Source organism: Mustela erminea, chromosome 11 (assembly GCF_009829155.1).
Source record: "Mustela erminea isolate mMusErm1 chromosome 11, mMusErm1.Pri, whole genome shotgun sequence".
In the NCBI taxonomy this organism is placed as follows: domain Eukaryota; kingdom Metazoa; phylum Chordata; class Mammalia; order Carnivora; family Mustelidae; genus Mustela; species Mustela erminea.
The window spans coordinates 85,628,565-85,652,806 of NC_045624.1; the positions used below are offsets into that span (position 1 = coordinate 85,628,565).

General features: G+C 40.9%; 2 protein-coding genes across 3 annotated transcripts in view; one reads left to right on the top strand and one right to left on the bottom strand.

Moving 5' to 3' along the window:
- DNAJC2 (DnaJ heat shock protein family (Hsp40) member C2) overlaps positions 1 to 5,935 on the bottom strand; it is a 29,756-nt gene extending 23,821 nt beyond the window's left edge. The window contains exons 1-2 of one of the 2 annotated variants that reach the window (XM_032304174.1): positions 5,639 to 5,935; positions 3,232 to 3,333 (exon numbers count right to left, since the gene is read on the bottom strand). In XM_032304174.1, the coding sequence (XP_032160065.1) occupies positions 3,232 to 3,264 (33 nt within the window). In that variant the 5' untranslated portion in view covers positions 3,265 to 3,333; positions 5,639 to 5,935. Of the gene's footprint in view, positions 1 to 3,231; positions 3,423 to 5,638 lie in introns of both variants that reach the window. The other variant, XM_032304173.1, reaches the window with a different exon arrangement.
- Positions 5,936 to 9,245: 3,310 nt separating this feature from the next.
- Positions 9,246 to 24,093, top strand: PSMC2 (proteasome 26S subunit, ATPase 2). The gene is made up of 12 exons (XM_032304178.1): positions 9,246 to 9,406; positions 11,211 to 11,248; positions 12,226 to 12,307; positions 13,046 to 13,145; positions 17,814 to 17,945; positions 18,557 to 18,629; positions 19,011 to 19,106; positions 19,745 to 19,909; positions 20,947 to 21,034; positions 23,274 to 23,476; positions 23,583 to 23,679; positions 23,768 to 24,093. Exons 1-12 carry the CDS (start codon positions 9,337 to 9,339, stop codon positions 23,923 to 23,925), a joined length of 1,302 nt encoding a protein of 433 aa, XP_032160069.1. The 5' UTR covers positions 9,246 to 9,336; the 3' UTR covers positions 23,926 to 24,093.
- Positions 24,094 to 24,242: the final 149 nt, after the last annotated feature.

Consider the following 24,242-nt stretch of genomic DNA (forward strand, 5'->3'; position numbering starts at 1 on the left):
GCAGACACCAAGCCCTTTCTCCTCAAATGCTGTTCTCCCCACCTGGCACATTCCCTCACTCTTCACTTGGCTGCCATCTTCTCATCCTGCAGTCTCAGGATAAATGCTATCACTTTATTTAAAACAACCTTCTCTGCCTCTGTTCCTTCTTGTTTCTCCTAAAGCACTTACAATATGTTATTGCTTCCAACTCTCCAATGGCTTTCCAGTGATTACTGCTCCTTAACCCCCTCACCACTCCCTTACCCACTATGTTCTACCCATTCGCCTTCTTCAGTTCCTGACACAATTCTTTCTGCCCCCACACAAGATCTCTGCCTGGAATGCCATTCTCCCTGATCTTTGTGTGTCATTCAGGTTTTATCTTAAATGTCAACTCCACGGCATTTCCCACCCACTCAACCTACAGCAGTCATGAGGACACTCTATCACAGCACCCTGTTCTACTTCTTTGCCCAGCACCTGGTGACCATGTCCTTGACTGTTCACTTATCGTCTGTCTCCTCACTGGAATAGAAGCTATGTGGGAGCAGTGATACTGTCTTGTTTGGCAGACTCCTCAGGCTCCAGAACAGCATCTGGCACAAAGCAGATGCTTGATCCCTGTTTGTTGAAAGAAACAATTAACTGAACCAATGTATGAACCCTGCTACCTTCTTCTTCTTCTTCTTCTTTTTTTTTTTTATAGAGATTTTATTTATTTGACAGACAGAGACCACAAGTAGGCAGAGAGAGAGGGGGAAGCAGGCTCCCCGCTGAGCAGAGATCCTGATGTGGGGCTCAATCCCAGGACCCTGAGATCATGACCTGAGCCGAAGGCAGAGGCTTAACCCACTGAACCACGCAGGCGCCCCTCCCTGCTACGTTGTTCTGACGTTACCTATCCTTTTCTATACTAAAGACCTCTATCTTTCTTCCTTTTCTCTCTTGTAGACCTCAATGGTCCCCAATTCAGAATCTTCTCTTGACCCCGCCTTTCTCTCAAGTTAGTATTTTCTCAATAGCCCACTCTGAAAGAGTATTTTGCACTGTGGTCTACAATTCATCACCTCCTAATCAACCCAGCTGTAACTCCTGGTCTTCCCAATGACTCACCAGACGGCTTTCTTTGTGGTCACCTACCCTCCATATGCCAAGCCCAGTGGCTTTTATTATTACTCATGTTATGTGACTGACCTCTCCAATGGGTGACTATTTGGTCCTTCCTGAGACTTCCTCCTTTCTTAGTTTTTGGAAGAGTCTAGTGCCTGATGTTTAATAAACCTTAGTTGACGGGCGCCTGGGTGGCTTAGAGGGTTAAACCCTCTGCCTTCGGCTGGGGTGATGATCCCAGGGTCCTGGGATCGGGCCCCGCATTGGGCTCTCTGCTCAGCAGGGAGCCTGCTTCCCACTCCCTACCCCACCGCCTGCCTCTGCCAGTTGTGATCTCTGTAAATGGATAAATAAAATCTTAAAACAAAAAACAAAAAACAGGGGCACCTGGGTGGCTCAGTGGGTTAAAGCCTCTGCTTTTGGCTCAGGTCATGATCCCAGGGTCCTGGGATCGAGCCCCGCATCGGGCTCTCTGCTCTGCAGGGAGCCTGCTTCTCCCACTCTCTCTGCCCGCCTCTCTGCCTACTTGTGATCTCTCTCTCTGTGAAATAAATAAATAAATCTTTAAAAACCAAAAAAACCTTAACTGAATTACCAAATGTCTCTTTTGTTGTTTTCTTTCTACCTCTTTCACCCTCCTTAGTATCTTTTGCTGCTTCTCCTTCTGCCTACTCCTTGAATTTTCAAATGCTCAACTTGGTTCAGTCCTTTTCTTTTAAAATGGATAATGACAGTATGTGAATCAGCTAACATTCTGAAGGCTTATTTACTTTCCTAAGTGCTTTAGACATACACTTTCTCTCATTTAACCCTCCTGAGCTAGGAGACAAATCTCATATCCACTGCCTGTTTAGTATTTAGCACGTGTCAAGCACAAGGTTAAGTGCTTTACATGCATCACTGCATTGATCCTCACCATACTCCTTTGAGCTATTAGCAATCTCACTGCATGAAACAGACATGTCAAGTCACTTTCCCAAGGTCCCAGTGCCTTAATGGGCAGAATCAGATTTGAATTCTGGCACTCTAATTCCACGGTACACATATTTAAGTATCATACCATTGCCTACTTAAAAGCTTTATGATACCTATTTGTCTATATTCTTCTCGGCTGATGTCATTCAATTCCCCCAGGTTCAACTACCACCTACAACTTGCGAACGACTTGCAAATGTTTCTGGCTTTATCCTCCTTTCAGAACCACAGACCAGTTTCTAACCATTTACTAGGAAGATATCATTAGTACGTTACTAGTACCTGAGTTTTGACACAGCCCAACTTGAACACAAACACCACATTTCCCACAATCTTCCTTTTTCCTGCATGCCAGTGTTGTGACCGACATCACACTCCAGCAGATCATTCAAACTGGAATGCTCAGAGGTCTTCTGAGTACATCTCCTTTTCTTATACCACACAGTCAAGGTCATCAAGCTCTATCAAGTCTACCTCCAAAAAAAACACACATTCCCTCTTCCTCAAAACCCGGCCATAAATTTAGCTCAAGTATGCATTTGCAGGCTTGGATTATTGCACTAGCCCTCTAACAGCAAACTATTCACTTCCCCTCCAGCCCTGTCCCTTTTCAAGCAATTTTCTGTACTGCCAGGAGATTACTTTGCTAAAATTAGCTTAGAAACTTCTGAAGACTTCCTACTGCCCTGAAAATAAAACCTGAGTTCCTTCGTTAGGATGGCATAAAAAGGACAGTATAATAGAATTTGGTCTAGAGTCTTGTTTCAGGACTAATTTCTCACCACTACCCTTCAAGCACCCTACCCACCCTACTCTTCACTAATCCCCGAAGAAGTGCTATACATTCTTTACTCCTTTGTGTCTCTGCAGATCTATTCCTTCTGCCCAGAGCACCTTTTCTCCATTCTCTGCTTCTTAAACTGTCAGTCATCCTTTTAGGGCCAGCTCAAAAATTGTGTTTTTTGGGACCACCTCCTGGATTTTTCCAGCAGATAGTATCCTACGATCAGTGCTATCCCACTCAGAGCTTAACAATAAACAGGTGCTCAATTATGGTTTTCTTGTTGAGGCATCTTAAAACGTGGCTTAATGATGGAAAACTCGTGGGAAAACCTTATACCTCACAAAGCATCTGACTGAACAAAAGATTCAGATATTAAATACCTTCCAGTCTTTGGGATCAAGTGTTTTCAACATGGGAAACTCTTCCAACTGCAATTCTTCATCTTCTGATTCTTCTGATAATTCTTTCTTATCTTCCAGTTCCTGAAAAGAGGCAGAAGCATTTCTGTTTCTCCTCTTAACAAAAGCTTCAAACCATCTTCCCACAGGTTCAACTTGACAGAGTGTTGAGGCTGTGATTGAAAGCGTTAAGAGAGGCTTCAATGTATTGCATGGAATAAATCCGTTTCAAGGCAATATAAGATCAAAACAGCATCAGAATGTAATTTTAAAACTATCAACTGAAGAAATAATTGCAGTACAGGGATGCGAGATAGTGCAGGTTTGGTTCCAGACCACCCCAATAAAGCAAGAACTGCAAAAAAGTGAATCAAATACATTTTTCGGTTTCCCAGGGCATATAAAAGTTATGTTTACAGTATGCTGTAGTCTATTAAGAGTCCAATAGCATCAGGTCTTAAAAAACCATCTATGTACCTTAATTTTAAAATACTTCATTACTAAAGAATGGTAACCATCATCTGAGCTGTCAGCGAATCATTATCACATCACAGATCACCATAAGAATCAAGAAAAAGGTTGAAATACTCTATCACCAAAATGTGAGAGACACAGAGTAAGCAAATACTGTTGGAAAAGTTGTGCTGATAGACTTGCTCAACAGATGGTTGCCACAAACCTTCAATTGTAAGGAATGCACTATCACCAAAGCACAGTAAAGTGCCATTAAACATGGTATGCCTGCATTCCAATTAACATGAGGGTTAGCAATAATCATTTCCTAATATTTACACAGTACTCAATCAACCTCTTCCAGTTATCTGACAAAACGTTCAGCAATGTCAACAATAAATCAAAACTTTTCTGAGAATATGAGAGGAAGATGATGAGCAGGAAGAAATGTTGTCAACTGCTTTCCTTTTAGACTAATGATTGTAATAAAATAAATGATAAACCATCCTCATCAAAAAAATTTTTCAAAAACAAGTCAAAATATCTTAATTAAAACCCTGAATTCAGATAGCTTTTAAAATTTTTAAGAATTCATAAGCAATGATTTGTTCTGGAAGACAACTTTCCAAGCAGCTAATGAGGATTTACTGACACAGCTCTGCTATAGTGAAACAAGCTCTAGATCTGAAATCAGAAGCTCCGGATTTAGTCTAGCTCTGACAATTAGTAACTATGTGAAACGAGTCAGGGATGTCTTCAACTGTAAAAACGGAACAATATCTATCTTCTATGGTTTCCTTGGAAGAATGAATGACAAACCACATTTCGAAACCACTTTGAAAACCACAAAGTAAGGCTTTATCGTCATTCCTGAGAAGCAGGGATAAATCACCGTACATCTGTATATCAACAATTCCAAAAAGGTAATGAGTCAGGGAAATAAACTTTCATTTTAATTCCATAGTCTATAAGAATGAAAAAAGCTTTACTCTTTCAGCAATAAGTAACTCAAATGTAAGTTGCCCTTTGTACCTAATGGTCACAATTTCCCAAGAATAAATGATTCTACATGCTTTAGTTGGTTTGGGAAATTAAGATCTCCTGCACCATACACGGGACAGGATTCAAACTCTCCGTTCAGTCAGTACTAGCTGCGTTGTAAAGGGGAAGTTTTTAAGAACATCACCTTTCAAGCCTTTTCCTGCAGGTATTAGGATTACACACAGGCAGAACGCAACATGTGCCACGAGATACGCTCAAAATCACACCCGACAACTGCCTCTACAAGCGGCGCTGGTAATTAAGGTGGGTCGCCGACTGGAGACGAGGTGTACAAGATCCACGACTGTCTTGGGCTATACGTTAAAGAACTACAGCAGCCAGTTAACTTTCATTTAATCACTCTCCAAAAACTTTGTCTGCACAAAGCTCAGCAGCCGTACTGGCAACGACCTTTTCATACTAACTACGAGTATAAGGAGCAGCGTCTTGAGTTCTGACGTTTAAAAAAGCCAAAGCAAACGCAGAGCGGGAGCGAGGTGTTTAACAGAGCCCCGGCAGCAAGGCTTTGTACGACCCGAGGCACGTGGGAGCTCGGCTGCGGGCAGTTTCTTGCCCTGGCAAGGGAGATGCTTTCAAGAACCTTTTTAGGGTCCTAAAGGGTTCGGTCCCGAACTGCCCCGGCCGGTCCATGAGTCAGCAGCGGGAGAGGAGGAAGAAACTAGGAGCAGAAAGAAGACGCCCCCTCCCTCCTTCCTTTCAGGCTGGGCAAGGATTACCGTGGAGCCTGGAGCCAAAAGGCACTGGCGTCAGGACCCCACGAGTCCGGGGGCTAGTCGCCAGGGACAAAGACAGACCTATTTTGGAGTCGCGCTGGTGGAAGACTGAGGCAAGGGCGGCTAACGCGGGACGGAGCCGGGGTTGAGTGGGCACGTACCAGAGGTCAGAGCGTGGGTGATGGCGGTGCCCTGGCCGTCCGCAGCACTCGGCAGGAGCAGCATGATGACCCCGGGACCAGCCCCGCGGGGGCAGAGGTTCGCGTCCCGGGCGGAGGGCGCTGAGCGTCCCCTCCAGCTCTACCTCTCGGTCCGAGCCTCGCGCCTTGACTCTACGACGCCGAGGAACCGGCGCATGGAGACGACCAATAACTACTTCCGGGATGGATCTTTCGCGGTGCGGAGGCCAATTCCACCCCCACACACCGCGCCAACGTGTGCGGCAGCCTAGTTCCTCAGCTGACTCAGATCCGGTTTGGGACAGACTCTCACAAAACAAAGGTTCCTAAGCTCCTCAGTTCCGCGGCGAAAAGGATTGTGTTTTTCCACCAGGCGCTACACGTGGAGCATAATTTTCCGAAGCGGTTCTTAGAATGGTGTTTTTATTTTTAAATCACTGCTAGCCCGAGCCTAACCGCTGATTTTTCCAGTACCCCTACTCGTATAAATAAAAAAAGTAAAGATATGTATGAATCACTATTGAGATTATTGTAGTCTTTATGCATCCATAGAAAAATTTAGTACATAGATCTATAACATATTTGTATCTTCCTAAATAATGTCATTAAATGTTTGTTATGATATTACTAAGTAATTTACCTGTATTGTTTTATTTAATCATCATAACATTTGGAGAAGACTACCTCCTCAGTGTCAAGATTCTATTCCAGAGCGCCTGGGTGGCTCAGTGGGTTAAGCCTCTGCCTTCCGTTCAGGTCATGATCTCAGGGTCCTGGCATCTAGTCCCTCATCGGGCTTTCTGCTTGGTAGGTAGCCTGCTTCCTCCTCTCTCTCTCTCTCTGCCTGCCTCTCTGCCTACTTGTGATCTCTCTCTCTCTGTCAAATAAATAAATAAATAAAATCTTTAAAAAAAAAAAAAAAAAGATTCTATTCCAAGGCCAGCAATCTCTTTACACCGCTCTAAAAGCATGAAGTTGCCCCACCACCACCACCAAGATATTACCAATTACAGGATTCTGGAACTTAGTTATTTAATGTATAATAAAATCAATTGTACTCCTACTATGATTCCTTCTAAGACTGAGGTAAAACGCAAAAACTAGCAAAACGGAACCAGTGGACCAAGATTCACCCCTCTCCCCCACCCACTCTAGGCCCGCGGCTGTATCTAGAATAGGTTGAGCAAAATGAAAGACTTGATGTGTTAAAGAGCACCAGGAGTTAGAGAGTTAGTCTCTATGAATTACATTTTCATTGTTAAGTAAATTGATGGGCCTGCTATCTACCACATTATGTAACTTTCACTTCAAAATGGACAGTTCAAAGATAAGTTAATTATCTCCCCCTAAACCTCTTCCTGATACCTTTCTTTATTAATGTAAGCACTTGTTAAGACAGGCTTTAAGACTCAAAGTAATCCGCTTCCACTTTCTTAATTTTTCTCACATGTACCACATCCATTCTTAGAATTACCTCTAAGGTCACACGGATTTTTTTTTTTTTAAATTGTGGTAAAATACACATCATGTGAAATTCACACCCTAACCATTTTTTTAGTGTACAGCTTGGTTGTGTTAAATACATTCATTTTGTATTTTTTAAAAATACTTTCCTTTTAAAAGATTGTTTATATTTATTTGACAGAGAGAGAGACAGTGAGAGAGGGAACACAAGCAGGGGGAGTGGGAGAGGGAGAGTGAGAAGCGGGCTTCCCGCTGAGCAGAGAGCCCGCTGCAGGGCCGCTGCAGGGCTCAATCCCAGGACCCTGGGATCATGACCTGAGCCAAAGGCAGCCGCTTAACCGACTGAGCCACCCAGGTGCCTCTCTAATAAAGATTTTTATTTATTTATTTGAAAGAGAGAGAGAATGAGCAGGTAATCCCACTGAGGGGCTTGATCCCAGGACCCTAGGATCATGACCTGAGCCGAAGGCAGACCCTCAACTGACTGACACACGCAGGGCCCCATTCACTTTGTTGCACAACCAATTGTCAACCAATGGTCAAAACTCTTTTCATCTTGTGAAACAGAGACTACACCCAATAAGTAACAACTCCCCATTTCTACCTACCCCTAGACCCTGGCAACCACCATTCTAATCTCTTTGTCTCTAGGAATTTAACTACTCTAGTACCTCATATAAGTGGAATCATACATCATTTGTCTTTTTGTGACTGGCTAATTATGTCACATAAGGTCTTTACAATTGTAGTATGTGTCCAGACTTCTTTTCAAGGCTGAATATTTCATGGTATGTACATTTTACTTATCCATTCATTTGCCTATTGGGTTGCTTTCACCTTTCGGCTATTGTGAATAGTGCTGCTATGAACATGGAAATTTTTTTTTTTTTTTTTGAGATCTGGCTTTTGATTCTTTTGAGTATATCCAGAACTGAAATTGCTGGATCATATGGTAATTACATTTTTAAATTTTTTTGAGGAACTGCCATACTATTTTTCCTAGTTTATCATTTTACATTCTCACCAAAAGAAAGGATTCCTTTTTCTTCACATCCTCACCAACACTTTTGTTTCTTCTCACCCCACTTTTTTGATAGTGGCCATCCTAATGGCTGTAAGGCAGTATCTCCTGGTTTTGATTTGTATTTCCCCAATGGCTATTATTGAGCATCTTTTTCCTGTGCTCGCTGGCCATTTACGTATCTTCTTTGAAATGTTTATTCAAGTCCATTGCCCATTTTTAGTTATTTTTTCAAGATTTTATTTCCTTGAGAGTGTGAGCAAGGGGAGGAGCAGTAAAATGGAGACACGCCGACTCCGAACCCAGGACCCTGAGATCGTGACCTGAGCCAAAATCAAGAGTCAGAGGCTCCACCGAGTCACCTAAGCGCCCCCATTGCTCATTTTTTAAAATGGGGCTGTTCTCCTCTTGAGTTGGAGTTCCTCCTATATTTAAGGTATCAATCCCTTATCGAATTTATGACACCCAAATTCTTTCTCCGACCCTGGAGGTTATGTTTTCACTCTCCTCCCAATGTCCTGCCTTAGCGCAAAGAAGAGTCAGGTTTTCATTTGCAAATTCAGGTCTTCCCTAACCACTCACTTCTACTCATCACCTAAACTAATTTCTCTCAAAACCTGCTCTTTTCCCCCAACTCCCCCGTACCTGAGGATGGTTCCTCCCAGTCCTCTTTGGCAGGAGGTTGAAACGCTGAAACTGTTACCTCATTTCACACCGACATCAAATTAAGGAGCAACCTCTCTTTACCTTCACTGTATTCATAGATCTAGCTACGACTTCCTGCGTATCTAATACTGCAAAGACTTTGAAAACACCGTTATTTAATACCGTTTTCACAACGCTGTGAGGTAAAGGATAAACTTAAAAGCACAGAGTAGTTACCAAAGAGTGCACAGTGAAGAAATGACTAAATGAGGACTTAAACCCCGGGTCTCGGAATCTGTTGTTCAGGTAAACGCTCCCTAGTGAGGGACCAGGGCCGACCCACGTCCCATTCCCACCGGGAATCAGTCCCGGAACTGCGAGGGGACGCCGGCGCCTGTCCTCCGGGACTCTCTTCCGGTTCTCGTGCGCAGACTAAACCGGTCCGCAGAGCTCCGCTTACTTCCGGTGAGGAAAGGAAAGAGCCGCACCACCGGAAGCGACGAAGGTGCTGTGTAATCTCTGAGCAGTTGAGGCCCTCGGAACAACGAAAATGCCGGATTACCTCGGTGCCGATCAGCGGAAAACCAAAGAGGAGGAGAAGGACGACAAGCCTATCCGAGGTCGGTTGACACAGGCGGGCGGGCCTGGCCGGAGCAGAACCAGGCTTGGCCCCAGAGGGGAGGCTGGATTCCTTGCTCGCGGCTCGGCACTGTGTTCCTTTTGTGCCCCTGATGATTTAGTCGGTGGCGGCAGCTGTCTTAGCTGGCGTGCCTTCTCGCTGCCCCACATGTTGGTCTAAGTTCTGTATTCATCTCCCCTCGATCGAGGCTTTTATTCATACTGAGCTGTCACGTCTTGAGGAGGTCACGCACCGTGCTTGGCCCTGCTGGCCTTGAAAAAGCGTCCCCGCCTGGCGGTGCTTGATCACCTGGATCCTCTTTTCTGTCCCCCTCCTCCTCTAGTGGGACGGCTTGGTGCTATCCCCGTGTAGCCGGGATCCGGAGACGTGGTTTTCTTTAAAAAATACAAACAGCGGAGGGGGGGGGGCACACATTCCTTTGATTAATTTATTCAGATGGTCCCAAACAGTAAAGGCATTAAAAAAGATACACTGAAAAGTGGCTTTGCCCTTGGCCCCATCATCCATTAACCTCGGAGGCAGATCGTGTTGCCATTTTGCGTTATCTTTCTAGACATTTTGTGCATAAACAAGCGTTTATTTTTACCTAAAAGGAGCATATTGTACATCTTGCTTTTCCCCCATCTTCATGTGTCTTAGGGACAAGTTCATATTGTTTTATAAAAAGTCCGTGCTGTCTGCCTATCTCTGCATCTGCATAGTACCCCACTTTATTGGGGAAGCAGTCATAGATACGATTAATCCTTATTGATGCACGTGTACATGTCTTCCAATCTGACGGCCATCCTAGAGCAACGAATTTGTTCATGTAACTTTTATCCCAGTACAAGCACAAGCTGTAGGGTCCGTTTTAGAAATGGGAGTTGTAAGTTTGATAATGCAAAATTACTCTCTGTAGGGACTATATGGCTTGACACTTCTACCCACGGTGCAGGAGATAAAGCGCACCCAGCTCACATTTCTTCCCCTTCTAGTCTCATCTTTATGCTGCTTTCTTCTTTTGTTCCTTACAGACTATTTAAAAAATATTCTTGCATTTCCCCCTTTCTTTTCTCTTACTTTTCCCTTCGTAAACAACTTCAATCCCTCCTAGCACTGTTTTCTTTTCCATTTCCACCTCCCCGCCAAAGAAAGAAATTTTCTCTCTGTGTTCTTCCCACACTTTACTCTTTGCCTTGGCAGTATTTTAGGATACTCCTCAGAGCTACTCAGACACCTAGTAGAAAACTTAGTCACAGAGATTTAGCATTTCATCCGTGTATGTCTCTGGGTAGGTTATCATTCTGTAAATGTATCAGTAAATGTATTCTTTGTATATAGTTATGACTAATACAGAATTTTATGTGCTTCTTCACCCATATTTTAGTTGGTCTTTATAGCAGCACTATGGAGGTAAATGAGTGTTCTCTTTGTTTCTCAGATGACAGAACTGATGCTTAGATTCTTTTTTTCCAGCATTACTTAGCAAATGCATGACTTGCTGCAACTTTGCTAGTGCCCAGGTTGTTCCGATTCTCAAACTGTTCTTTGGGTTCCCTGTTCTTTTTGTGTCACAGGACTTTAAGACTCTTCAGCATTTATGTGACGCCGTTGGTTAAAAATCTGCCTTTACCCAATTAAGATAAAAGTTTCTTGAGTCCAGGAACTTTTTTCTTGTTTGTATTTATGTCATTACTAACTTTGCGTGATTTTTCTCACTCATTAATGCAATTTAAATTTAACAGAAAAGAATTGTTAGCTCTAATTTCCCGGATTTGAACCTAATGTATTCTCTCTTATTTTAGCTCTGGATGAGGGGGATATTGCCTTGCTGAAAACTTACGTAAGTCCTTTTAGTGTCTACCAAATGCAGATTTTTTAAAAAAATATTTTATTTATTTATTTGTTAGAGCGCGTGCCCATGCGCGCACAGAAGCAGGCAGAGTGGCAGTCAGAGGCAGAGAGAGAATCAGGCACCCTGATGAGCAAGGACCACCCCCCCAACCCCTTGTGGGACTTGATCCCAGGACCCTGGGATCATGACCTGACCCGAAGGCAGTGGCTTAACCGACTGAGTCACCCAGGTGTCCCAAATGAAGATGTTTTATGTTGAAATAAGAACTATTGTTGGAGGTGTCTGGTGGCTCAGTTGGTTGAGCCACTGCCGTTGGCTCAGGTCATGATCCCAGGGTCCTGGGATCGAGTGCCGCATCGGGCTCCCTGCTCCAAGGGGAGTCTGCTTCTCCCTCTGACCCTCCTCTCCTCATGCTCGCTCGCTCGCTCTGTCAAATAAATAAATAAAATAAAATAAGGACTATTATTGGTTATTATCCTTCCAAATAATTAGAAAAGAAAGTCTAGCAGTTTGTATAATCCTCACTGAAAAGTTACATACCAGTTTCTGTCTAGATTAGATCGAGAGCAAATTATTCAGCATATCAAAGCTTGTATATTTTTTTATACTATTTGTAAGTAAGTATGGTCCTACATTGGAAGATACTTGAACTAACACACACCAATGTGTACTATATTTAAAATGTATGCAACTGAATTAGATCTGAAATGGAAAGTTGAATGCATAGAAATGGACTTGGTAGTTTTCGTTAGTTTCAGGCATGATTTTCGTTTGTTAGCCTACATAATGGTGTGTTGTTTGAGGGAAAATACTGGTTCAGGAATACTTCTGAAAGTTACGCTCTATTTTCACTTCACAAGCTTTGGGTCAATAATAGCTATTAAGATTGTAACTGTTAATACTTTGTCTGCAGTTTAATACATTGATGTCTTAATGTTCTAATTCAAGTGATCTTTCTCTTCTAGGGTCAAAGCACTTACTCTAGGCAGATAAAGCAGGTTGAAGATGACATTCAACAACTTCTCAAGAAAATTAATGAGCTCACTGGTATATATTTCATTATTCTTATCTCTTTAAATGTCCTGTATTAATTATATCAAAAGAGTATATACAAAACTCTTTCATGAATTATAGATTAAAAAAATTATTACTCTCTTGTTAAGAAATTAGAACTTCTTTAATAATCTTTCACTACCTTTTACAACCAAGATCAGTGCTTAAGCAGGTAAGCAATCTCATCCTTTAAGCAAATAATGTTTCTGTTCCTCAGAGCCAAGATCAATAAACTCTATTAAAGAACTAAATGTTTCCCAAAAAAAAAAAAAGAAAGTAAATGTTTCTTAGTGAATAAAAATATGGTCTCCCAGGGTATTGCTTGAAGTAAGCACACTATTGCCCAGTGGTTGGAAACATTTCTTCTCAGTAATTTGAGTGCTGAAGTTTTACAGTATTTGACCTGCACACATTTGTGAAATATGGTATTGCATTTTGGCTTGTGACCGCTTTAGGGCAGTGGTTTTCAGATGAGGTGTTACCCCTGTGCCCTCTTCCTCCAGGACATTTGGCAGTGACTAGAGATACTCTTGATGCTCATCACTTGAGGGGGAGGTGGTGCTGGTGGCATCTAGTGGCAAGCGGCCAAGAATGTTGCCCGCTACCCAAAAAGCACAGGACACCCCCCCCACAGCAGATTACTCCATACACAATGTCAGTGGTGCTGAGCTCGAGAATGCTTACTTACAGGTGATGCATTACATTTCAGTGGGTTTTGTTCTCTTTATTTAGGTATTAAAGAGTCTGATACTGGCCTGGCCCCACCAGCACTCTGGGATTTGGCTGCAGATAAGCAAACACTGCAGAGTGAACAGCCTTTGCAGGTTGCAAGGTATGCATCGCATGCTGGAAATTCATTTTTATCTGTACTTTTAAGCACTTTTTAGAATCCAGGTGTATGCAGTAGTTCATAAAAATTTCTTATTCCTAGTTTGAAGTAAACAAAGCTTTTATAGAAGTATCTGGGATTAAATTTTATTCTTTGAACAATTACTCAAGAAGTAGGTGAAGATATAATCATGTAAAAGATTCGAAAGATTCAGAGGGTACCAAAAAGATAAGATGAAAACAGGAAAACCTCCCTTCTCATCTTCGCTGTCCCATATCCCCTCATTAGCTGTAACTGAAAATAGTTGGGTCCTCTTAGCCCTCCTGTATATCTTCATATATATATATTTGCATGCAAAGAAACATGTCCTGATTTTTTTTAGTACTTCTTTTTTTCTTTCTCTTATTTTTTAAAAATTACTAATATTCTGTAGATTCTGGTTTATTTACAATTTTGTTACTGTACAAACTGTACTACTGTACAGTTGCTTTACTGAACATTCATGTTAAATACTTCTCTGTGTACATACACTTCTGTAGTATAGCTTACTAGCAGTAGAATTGGGAGGTCAAAGGCGTTTACAGTTTTGAAAATCTGGAAAAAGTTAGTTTGACCAATTTCTACTCCCTAACATGAGGCTTTGAGGCAAATATCTTTTTTCCCTGATCAATATAAGATATGTGATCATCTGTTTTTACACTTTTATCATTGGGGGGTAAATAAAAATCTCATTGTAATTTGCATTATGCTGATTACTAGTATGACTGCTTTTTTTTTTTTTTTTTTTTAAGATTTTATTTATTTTATTTGACAGACAGAGATTACAAGTAAGCAGAGAGGCAGGCAGAGAGAGAGAGGAAGGGAAGCAGGCTCCCTGCTGAGCAGAGAGCCCGATGCGGGCCTCGATCCCAGGACCCTGAGATCATGACCTGAGCCGAAGGCAGCAGCTTAACCCACTGAGCCACCCAGGCGCCCTAGTATGACTGCTTCTTGTACTGACTAAACATTTGTATTTCTTTAAAGATTTTTATTTATTTATTTATTTGATAGCGAGTGAAAGAGAGAGAGAGATCACAAGCAGGCAGAGAGGCAGACAGAGAGAGAGGGGGAAGCAGGCTCCTTGCTGAGCAGACAACCCTATGTGGGGCTTGATCCCAGGACCCTGGGATCATAACCCAAGCCAAAGGCAGAGGCTTGAACCCACTGAGCCACCCAGGTCTATTCATGTTCTGTTCTATTGGGTTCTTTTTGTGAATTTTTAGGAGAACTTTATATATTGTACATATTAATCTTTTCTTTAATATGCTACAATTATTTTTTTTCCCATTCTGTCACTTAACTTCTTGTACCTTTTGTTGTATTAATGTGTAAAATAAATATAATAAATAAATAAACATTGAATAAATAAAATTAATAAAATAAAAATAAAAATAAAAAAATTTAATTTTAAATTTAAATAAAATAAAATTTAATTTTAAATTAAAATAAAAAATAAAATTAATATATTTTCACTATACCTCTTGGGTTTGTTGCTTATGAAGGCTTAGCTCAATCCAAGATTATATTCTCCTGTGTTTTATTCTGATCATTGAATAAATGTTTCAATTTTAACTCTTTACTACAGCTAAAAGTTATTTTTCTTTTCCTCTTTTACTTCCTCCCTCACTCTTTTTTTCTGTCTCCCCTTCTTTCCATTTATTGGTTTATATTTCAGTTTTATCTTGGTTTTAAAGAGTTAAACAGTGCTAGGACAGTAGTTGTCTTTCCCAATTCCTCTACCCTTAGAGATACCTGTTTTCAAAATTTTTAACTGGTAGTTTGGTTTCTGCCTTCATGATTCTTAAGGACACAGTTCTTGCATATTGTAGATTGTGTCTTGTTTTTTTAAGTTTAGGTATTATCTGCTGGCTTGAGGATTTTGTTTCCTCTGCCTTCCTCCCCAAAACAGACCTTTCCTATCCCTACATCCTCCTAATGTAATTAGAGTAAACTTTTGGTTAGGTCAGTAGTCACTGTTTTCATAACTGGCTAAGTGATGCTATTCACTAAGAGGTAAGTAGTATACTGTGATTATTTTCTTTCTTGTACCATTTCTTGTTTTCCTTGTCATAATTGTCTTTCCTCGTTTGCCATTTTCTATGTATATAAAAAACTCAACCCTCCAGTTTTTCCTGATTGTCTAAAATTGCTGTTCAGATGTGTTAGGTCTGGCAGGCGTTTTGTTTTTTTTTTAAGATTTATTTGACAGAGAGATCACAAGTAGGCAGAGAGGCAGGCAGAGAGAGGGGGAAGCAGGCTCCCTGCTGAGCAGAGAGTCCAATGCGGGGCTCAATCCCAGGACACCGGGATCATGACCTGAGCTGAAGGCAGAGGCTTTAACCCACTGAGCCACCCAGGCGCCCTGGCAGTTTTTTTTCTCCCATATACCTCAGGTGCATCAGCTGCGCCTCGGGTTCTCTCAGGTCCATTGTCCTGAAGAAGTCTTTCCCAGCACTTGCTCACCTGCTTCATTTTGCACCATGGCCCTTTGATGCTAAATCACAACCATCCTTGATCTCTGACCTTGGAGGTTCCCTTTGCTGCTCTCCTGTTGCTTACGTAGCAACATGTTGGTTGTTGGTTTGTGTATACCTGCTTTAGGTGTAAGTAGCTCCGTAGTAGCTTCCTGAAAGGAGCAAGTTGGGAGGCAGTATTTTGAGACCATGTATGTCTGAAAATGTCTTAGTATAATGTTCCTTCTTCAGAATTTTGAAGGTAGCATTCCATGGTCTTCCCCCTCCCAATGTTGTTGATCTGAAGTTCTTCTGATTCCCAGTCCTGTATGTGTGACCTGTTTTTCATCTGAAAGTTGTAGAGTCTCCTTGTTCTCAGGATTCTGAGATTTCATAATGACATGCCTCAGTATTGGTGAATTTTCATCCATGGTGCTTGGCTCTCATGGCCTTCACTGTGGCAGTTTTTCTTGAAATTATTTTTTAATTTCTTTATATTTTCTTGGTCCTCTATTCCAGACTTGAATTACTTGGAGCTCCTGGATATCTCTGCTAATATGCTAATCTTTCCTGTGCAGTGGTTGTTTGTTTGTTTTGGTCTTTTTGCTCTACTTTTGAGATTTTCTTAATGTTAAGTCCTTTTATTCCTTTTTTGTTCCTTCCTGTTTCTCTTTTCAAGCTTTTAATTTCTAAGAGCTCTTTATAGGTGTTCGTTGTTTTTTTGAATGTCCTCTATTTTTGAATCATGGTCGTAAGATGTTCTCATTCATCAAGGAAATGAATGATAACTGCAAGGTTTCTACTTTATGCAAGGTGCTTTTTTCCCCTTCGTTTGTTTGGGGTCTATCTTTTATGCTAGATGTCTGGTAATCATACATTGATTTTAGTTGGAGACCTAAGAACTGAGAGAAACTCAGGTTCATTCTGAAAGTTGACATCCTTACATATATGTACTTTCTCAGCTTTGGATTAAAAAAATCCTTATTTGTGCAGACACTGTGAACATGATTTGTCAGAGGAAGTAGTGATCGGTACTTTATATGTAATCCTCCCTGGTAGACCTTGACTGATAACAGAAAACAGAGTCCTATCACACAGTTTTGCTGCAAAGATAAAGCTTTTTTTTTTTTCTTTTTGTAAAGATTTTATTTATTTGAGAGAGAGACAGGGACAGGGAGGGAGAACATGGGAGGGGAGAGGGAGAAGCAGGTTCCCCACTTCCCCAATGATCAGGGAGCCCAATTTGGGTCTCGATCCCAGGACCCCAGGATCATGAGCTGAGCCACAGCATGCTCAAGACTGGACAAAGCATTCTTGAGCTTACTTTGGGCTCTACCTTTACGTACACTCTAGACTATTTTGTATTTCCTCGTATTAGTGCTACAGCTTATGACATGGATTTGTCCTACGGTGAGTTCTGTTTTTTGTTTTTCTTCCATAGACAGAAGAGAAAGGGCAGTAGACTGCTTTTTACTATGATGTACATGGTATTACAAATTTGACTTTACCATGTCACACAGAAAAAGAATACATTTGAGTTAAAAATAGCTGCAATGATAAACATGGATTTGAAGTATAAACTCAGAAAAGAAGGTAAACACATTTATTACTTAACTTGTTATGAGGCAAGATGACCATCTTCCTAAAGGGACAATAAAATGGAGAGTAACTTAAGATATAGAGGAGTATCACTAAGGAATGTACTTAAGAAAATCCAGAAATTAGAGCATGTGGGTGGCTCAGTCAGTTAAGCATCTGCTTTCGGCTCAGGTCCTCATCCTGGGGTCTTAGGATCAAGCCCCGCATCAGGCTCCCTGCTCAGTGGGGAGCTTGCTTCTCCCTCTCCTGGCTTGTGCTCTCTTCCAGTCTCTGTCTCTCTCTCAAATAAATAAATAAAATCTTGAAAAAAAAAATTCGAGAAATTGGAGAACTTCTTAATAATGAAATATTTGGGTTTAACTTTCTAGGGGAATGTGTCTTTTGAAAAATTTACAGCTTTGCTTAATTTGAGTGGACCCTTGGGTTTCTATAGTAAAGGATCATAAGCAGTGATCTAATTTCTGCAGTTCTAGTTTTTACTTGCTCATTAGTATACTGCTTGCCCAGGAGAGAATCTAGTTACTTGAATTCATTATTAGTGGTTTAGGTTTCTTACTCTAACCGAGCCTTTTGCTGTTAGGTGTACGAAGATAATCAATGCTGACTCGGAGGACCCAAAGTACATTATCAATGTGAAGCAGTTTGCCAAGTTTGTGGTGGACCTCAGTGATCAGGTAGCACCTACCGACATTGAAGAAGGGATGAGAGTTGGGTAAGATTGTATTTATAGTAAATACTCTTCTTTCATTAAAGATACCATGCCACATCCACATCCTTGGCTTCTTTGGAATGAATGAACTGGGTGCCGTAGAATACGAAGCAATACCTGTGGTAGAGTACTACCGTTGAACACCCTTTCTTCCACATCTGCTTCTTTCCTTTACCCCACTAGGGCTTTTTGTGAATGGCTTTAAATGTCAGACTCAAGTGCAGGATTTGAGAGTTGAGTTTGACGGTCTACTTAAGGTAACGTGGTGTGAGTGGAGGGAGCACTTGCTCTAAGATAGTAGGATTAAGTTAGTTAATGTATATACAATACATGATGATTAACTGAGTAAGTTTTTTTTCTTTCTTTTTTTTTTTTTTTTAATATTTTATTTATTCATTGGACAGACAGAGATCACAAGTAGGCAGAGAAGCAGGCAGAGAGAGGAGGAAGCAGGCTCCCTGCTGAGCAGAGAGCCCGATGTGGGGCTCGATCCCAGGACGCTGGGATCATGACCTGAGCTGAAGGCAGAGGCTTAACCCACTGAGCCACCCAGGTGCCCCAACTGAGTAAGTTTTTTGAATGTGTTGAATGATGATCTTTTTTACAATCTTTAGGGTGGACAGAAATAAGTATCAGATTCACATTCCGCTGCCTCCCAAGATTGACCCAACAGTCACCATGATGCAGGTAAGAAAATACGGGAGGGAAAAGGAATGGCATGACTTTGAATACAATTGCATCCATCTCAAAGAATTTTGAAACTTTGACTTGTAAACTGTCAACATGTGGGCATATACTGGAGAGTTACATGTTTTAAACAGTTTTTCAGATGAGAAAGTTTTTATCAGTCTTTTTTTTTTTTTTTACTGCTTTGTCTCTCAGTGTCATTGCAAGTACTATTGCAAGTGGTGGTAGGACACTGGACAATGGATTCCATTTTTATGTTATTCTTATTTGCGATGAGTCTCATTTTTCTTTTGGGGTGTTGGGTCTGCTGTAGTGGATAGAACATTTGAATGTATTCAAAAGCCTATGGCTCTATGTTACACATTTTCATCTTTCTTTTAGGTGGAAGAAAAACCTGATGTCACTTACAGTGATGTGGGTGGCTGTAAGGAACAGATTGAGAAACTTCGAGAAGTAGTTGAAACCCCGTTACTTCATGTAAGTGGCTGAGACTGTGGACTAAGTTACGTATCATTAGATAGCTTCGAAAATTTTATGTTTTCCTTAGTGAAAACTTTTGAGGGGCTAGAGGATAGAGGTGTGGTGAGTTGGTACATTCCAGAAGAGAGGAAGCAAAATGATTGGTCAGACCTATTAAAAAACAGATCTGCTATCTTGAGTGACAGAGGAGATTGAGATATAACCTTTAACAATATGTTAGAATTTATTATAAGTTACTGTAGAAGAAACCACGTGTTTTAATGATACCAAGAGGATGTAGGCTTAAATTGAGTCAAAATAAGCTTGGGAGGATAATGGAAAACTGGAATATTAAACACCAGATAATACTTTCGTTTTTTAAAACACTGTAATTTTTTAAAAATTGGGGGAAAATATTTTGTTAAGCCTGGATAAGAAAAACACCGTTAAAAGCCATTCAGTATTACGTATAGATGTGAGTCTATTTTTTAGATTTTGTATCTTAGAATAAGCAAAATTCTTATTTAGATCAAGTGTATACATGTGGACTTAATGATTTTGGTTTAAATAAATGATATTTACAGATATGATACAGACGTAGTTCTGTGTTTATTACACAGAAGTGATAAATGTAAAAATCATGTCTCCCACCATAGCCAGAAAGATTTGTTAACCTTGGCATTGAGCCTCCCAAGGGTGTGCTGCTCTTTGGTCCACCTGGTACAGGCAAGACCCTCTGTGCTCGGGCAGTTGCTAACAGGACTGATGCTTGCTTCATTCGAGTTATTGGATCTGAACTTGTACAGAAGTACGTCGGTGAGGTAAAGTACATTGATCAGAATCAACTATTAACGTAGCCCTGTGAAAGATTTATGATGTGGAATAATAGTTCCACACTGAAGAACTGAGACGTGAAATTTCTTGACTGATGGATTGTAATTAGTAGCTCAGAAGCCACTGGCCTTCCCTTGGTCATTCGAAACAAACAATTGGCTAAAACTTGTAATCAGTGTGCTTCCTCTTCAGAAGAATGGCCTTTCTACAGATTTGGTTTCTGGGACCCCAGAAATGTAGTGAGTGCATTCAAAAGTGTGCTTTTTCAGGGGCAGCGTTTCATATGCTATTATGAAAAGAGAACATAATCGTCTGTATTTGTACGATGGTGTATACACATACACACACGTATACATACGATGTATTTTTTTCATTACAGTTAGGTCTAGGGCTGTGTATATCACATCTGAAACAGTAATGATTAGTATACTTAGAATAAGACTCAGTAAAGGAGCTGCATGAGTTGATCTGTTCCTTGATCAAAACTTACAAAGCAGGGAGCCTGGGTGGCTCAGTTGATTAAGCGTCTGCCTTTGGGTCAGGTCATGATCTCAGGGTCCTGGGATCAAGCCCGCATCGGGCTCTTTGCTCAGCAGGGAGCCTGCTTCTCCCTCTCCCTCTTCTCCTTCTGCTTATTCTCTGTCTTATTCTCTCTCAAATAAATAAATAAAATCTTAAAAAAAAAAGTACACAGTGAAATGAGTGCTCACAGATGCTAATGATAAATCCGAAGCTTTCTTTCCTCAATTTTAACTGATTGTTATGGTACCTTTATTCAAGTGTTCATTTGACCTCTTCAGATCTTGAAGTATTGGCTATTTAATAGGTATAGAATCATGAAATTAATACTGTTTGGAGGGTAATATGATTAATTTGGTGGAATAGGTACCAACTTCATTTTTTTTTTTTTTTTAAAGCTTTAGGTATTACTAATACTGTTAGGAATATTGAAAAGTTTGAAACATAGATTCTTACTGTGTTTAAAAAATGTTTTAAACCAACTATGAATTATTTTTCTCATTAGGGGGCTCGAATGGTTCGTGAGCTCTTTGAAATGGCCAGAACGAAAAAAGCCTGCCTCATCTTCTTTGATGAAATTGATGCTATTGGAGGTATGTGGTTTTTTAGAGGACTACTTTAGGATTGGTTTTCATGAGCATGCTAAAGTAATATGTGTAGAATTCTCTTGATGTGTTAATCTTGTAGAGGATTTTAATTCCAGCTCTTCTGTGAGCTCTGGCAGGTGTGAGCTACAGATCTAACGGACAACAGAGATCCGCCGTAAAGGAAAAAAGAGATGGAGCATTGTTATTTCTGAAAGTCTTGATCTTTTTCCTTTCCTCATTTTTTTCACATGACACACGTTTTCACACTTTAACAATTTCTAATTGGGGATATAACTTCACTTAATGTGATGAGAAAGCACTACGGCATAATTTAGTTGGTGGCGGTTTTTCATAATGTATACATAAAGTAATGTTACTGCTGGCTTTGTAGATTTGATGAAATACAGTATTAGCTGTGTGATTCAGGCAGGTTATTCAAACTAACTGAGCTTCTGTTTGCTTACCGTATAAAGGAAATGATAATTCCTGCCTTGTTTATTTCACGGGTTTTTGAGAGATTTAAAGTAAGTCATAGGGGTGCTTAGGTGGCTTAGTTGGTTAAGCATCCAACTCTTGATCTCAGTTCAGATCTCGATCTCAGGGTCATGCGTTCAAGCTTCACATTGGGCTCCACGCTGGGATAGAGCCTACTTAAAAAAAAAAAGTTAAGTAATAAGTAAGATAAACTTTGAAAACTAAACTGTTCTGTAGGGCTGGACTATTGTTATAGTTTATGAGAGTAGTAATTCTTTTATTTTTAGGAGAGAGAGGGAGACAGACATGGGGCTCGATACCACAACCTTGAGATCATGACCTGAGCTGAAATCAAGAGTTGGATGTTTAATTTACGTGAGCCGCCAGGCATCCTGGGAGTAATAATTTTTTTTTTTTTTAAGATTTTATTTATTTGAAAGGGAGAGCATGAGAAGGGGGAGGGTCAGAGGGAGAAGCAGACTCCCTGCCAAGCAGGGAGCCTGATGCAGAACTTGACCATGGGATTCCAGGATCATGACCTGAGCCAAAGGCAGTCGCTTAACCAGCTGAGCCACCCAGGCGCCCCAATAATTCTTAACAGCTCAAAAGATGTCATATGTTCAGACAGTTACTTAATGAACTTAGTGACACAAATGACTTGAAAACATAGTGTACCCTCTAATGCTCTCTGGGGACTGCAGTTAGGTTACCTAGAATCTTGTTTTTAGACTGGTTGGATGTTGTTAGGTTTGGACATTGCTGTGGTTAATGTCTTAGAGGGACATAACGTGACCACAGTGCATCGATGTAGTGTTGTGACTCTGAAGTTATATGTATAGTAGTTTTGGAATAAGCTTTATGATGTCAGGATGCTCTGAAGCTGTGGCTTCCAAAGTACACTGTATATAAAGTAGTAGTAGGGTAAAGGAAGGAAATCTAGAATTTTTCTTTGTATTTTTAATCTCATTTAAAAGTTTTCCAATTTTTTTTGTGTGTTTTATAATATACATAATACATTAATACAACCGTATGTATTTATACAACTTAAGAATGAGAGTATGTATTTGAAGGTCTTTTTTTTTTGGTTGCAAATGAGAGATTGACATTAAGCTCAAATACATCAGAATCAGTGTGCTGTATTATGGATTTAGCCATATTTTTAAGGAGAGTTTCTGAGAAACTTGGAAGGAAGAGTATGACCGTTTCTTGCATACAGTCAGACACCATCGTAGTGCTTGAGTCCCCATGTGTTCTGTCGCCTCATGCAGATGTGTATTGTGCTGAAAGTGGAGGTGTTCTTGAGTCACATAAAAAACAAAAGCCCTGGGCGCCTGGGTGGCTCCGTGGGTTAAGCCTCTGCCTTCAGCTCAGGTCATGATCTCAGGGTCCTGGGATGAGCCCCACATCAGGCTCTCTGCTCAGGGGGGAGCCTGCTTCCCCACCCCCCCCCCCCCCCCGCCTGCCTCTCTGCCTACTTGTGATTTCTCTGTGTGTCAAATAAATAAATAAAATATTTTAAAAATTTAAAGAGGTTAAAAAAAATACTTAAAAGAAGCCTCTGTTCCATAAATCTATGATGAGTCCCTTTGAAAGATGCCCTCTCTAATCAGTTTTGTGTAAAGGAGGCTCTTCTGAGAGCGTGTGCTTCCCAGGGAGACGTTCACACGCTCCGGTGTCCCGACAGGAGCAGTTAGTGACAGTACCTCGAGTTATGCATCGCGCTGTCCTCGAGTGGACGTCGAGGAGCTTATTTTTCCTTTTGTCTTCTCAGGGGCTCGTTTTGATGATGGTGCTGGAGGAGACAACGAAGTGCAGAGAACAATGCTGGAACTGATCAATCAGCTGGACGGTTTTGATCCTCGAGGTAACATTAAAGTGCTGATGGCCACTAACAGACCAGACACCCTGGATCCAGCACTCATGAGGCCAGGGAGACTGGACAGAAAGATTGAATTCAGCTTACCTGATCTAGAGGTAAGAAAATCATTTCGTTTCAGAGATCCCAAGAGTCTCTCATGTGAAATTTTTTCTTCCTGTGGTGTTTTTCCATTTTAATATTTATCAGTTCCCCCATTTTTAGGGTCGGACTCACATTTTTAAGATTCATGCTCGTTCAATGAGTGTCGAAAGAGATATCAGATTTGAATTGTTAGCGCGACTGTGTCCAAATAGCACTGGTAGGTTGAAAGGTCTTGCTTGTTACATTTGCTGGTTAGTCTGTTCAGGCTGCTTTAATAAGTCTGTCGTTTTCTTTTTGTTTGAAAGGTGCGGAGATTAGAAGTGTCTGCACAGAAGCTGGCATGTTTGCCATCAGAGCACGGCGAAAAATTGCCACCGAGAAGGATTTCTTGGAGGCTGTAAATAAGGTCATTAAGTCTTACGCCAAATTCAGTGCTACTCCCCGCTATATGACATACAACTGATCCCGAAGGCTTTCATGAAAACTTCCTTTCACTGGAATACTAACTTTATTAAATATCCTTATTAATAACAAGGACACACACAAAAATAAAGCGTTTCAAATTGTATGTTTTTTTCAGATGTCTTTGTAGTACAATAAAAAGTGGTATCTGATGTCGTCAGGCAGAAAAGCTTATTGTGATGTATACTGATTATGATTATGTTTTGATCACTACACTACCATTGAAGGGTCCCATTTCATAAAGTGCTTGCTTAAACCACATCCATTCTAGGCACATGCTGGCTGGGTGCCAGTGGTGTCCTCCCATCTGCCCAGTGC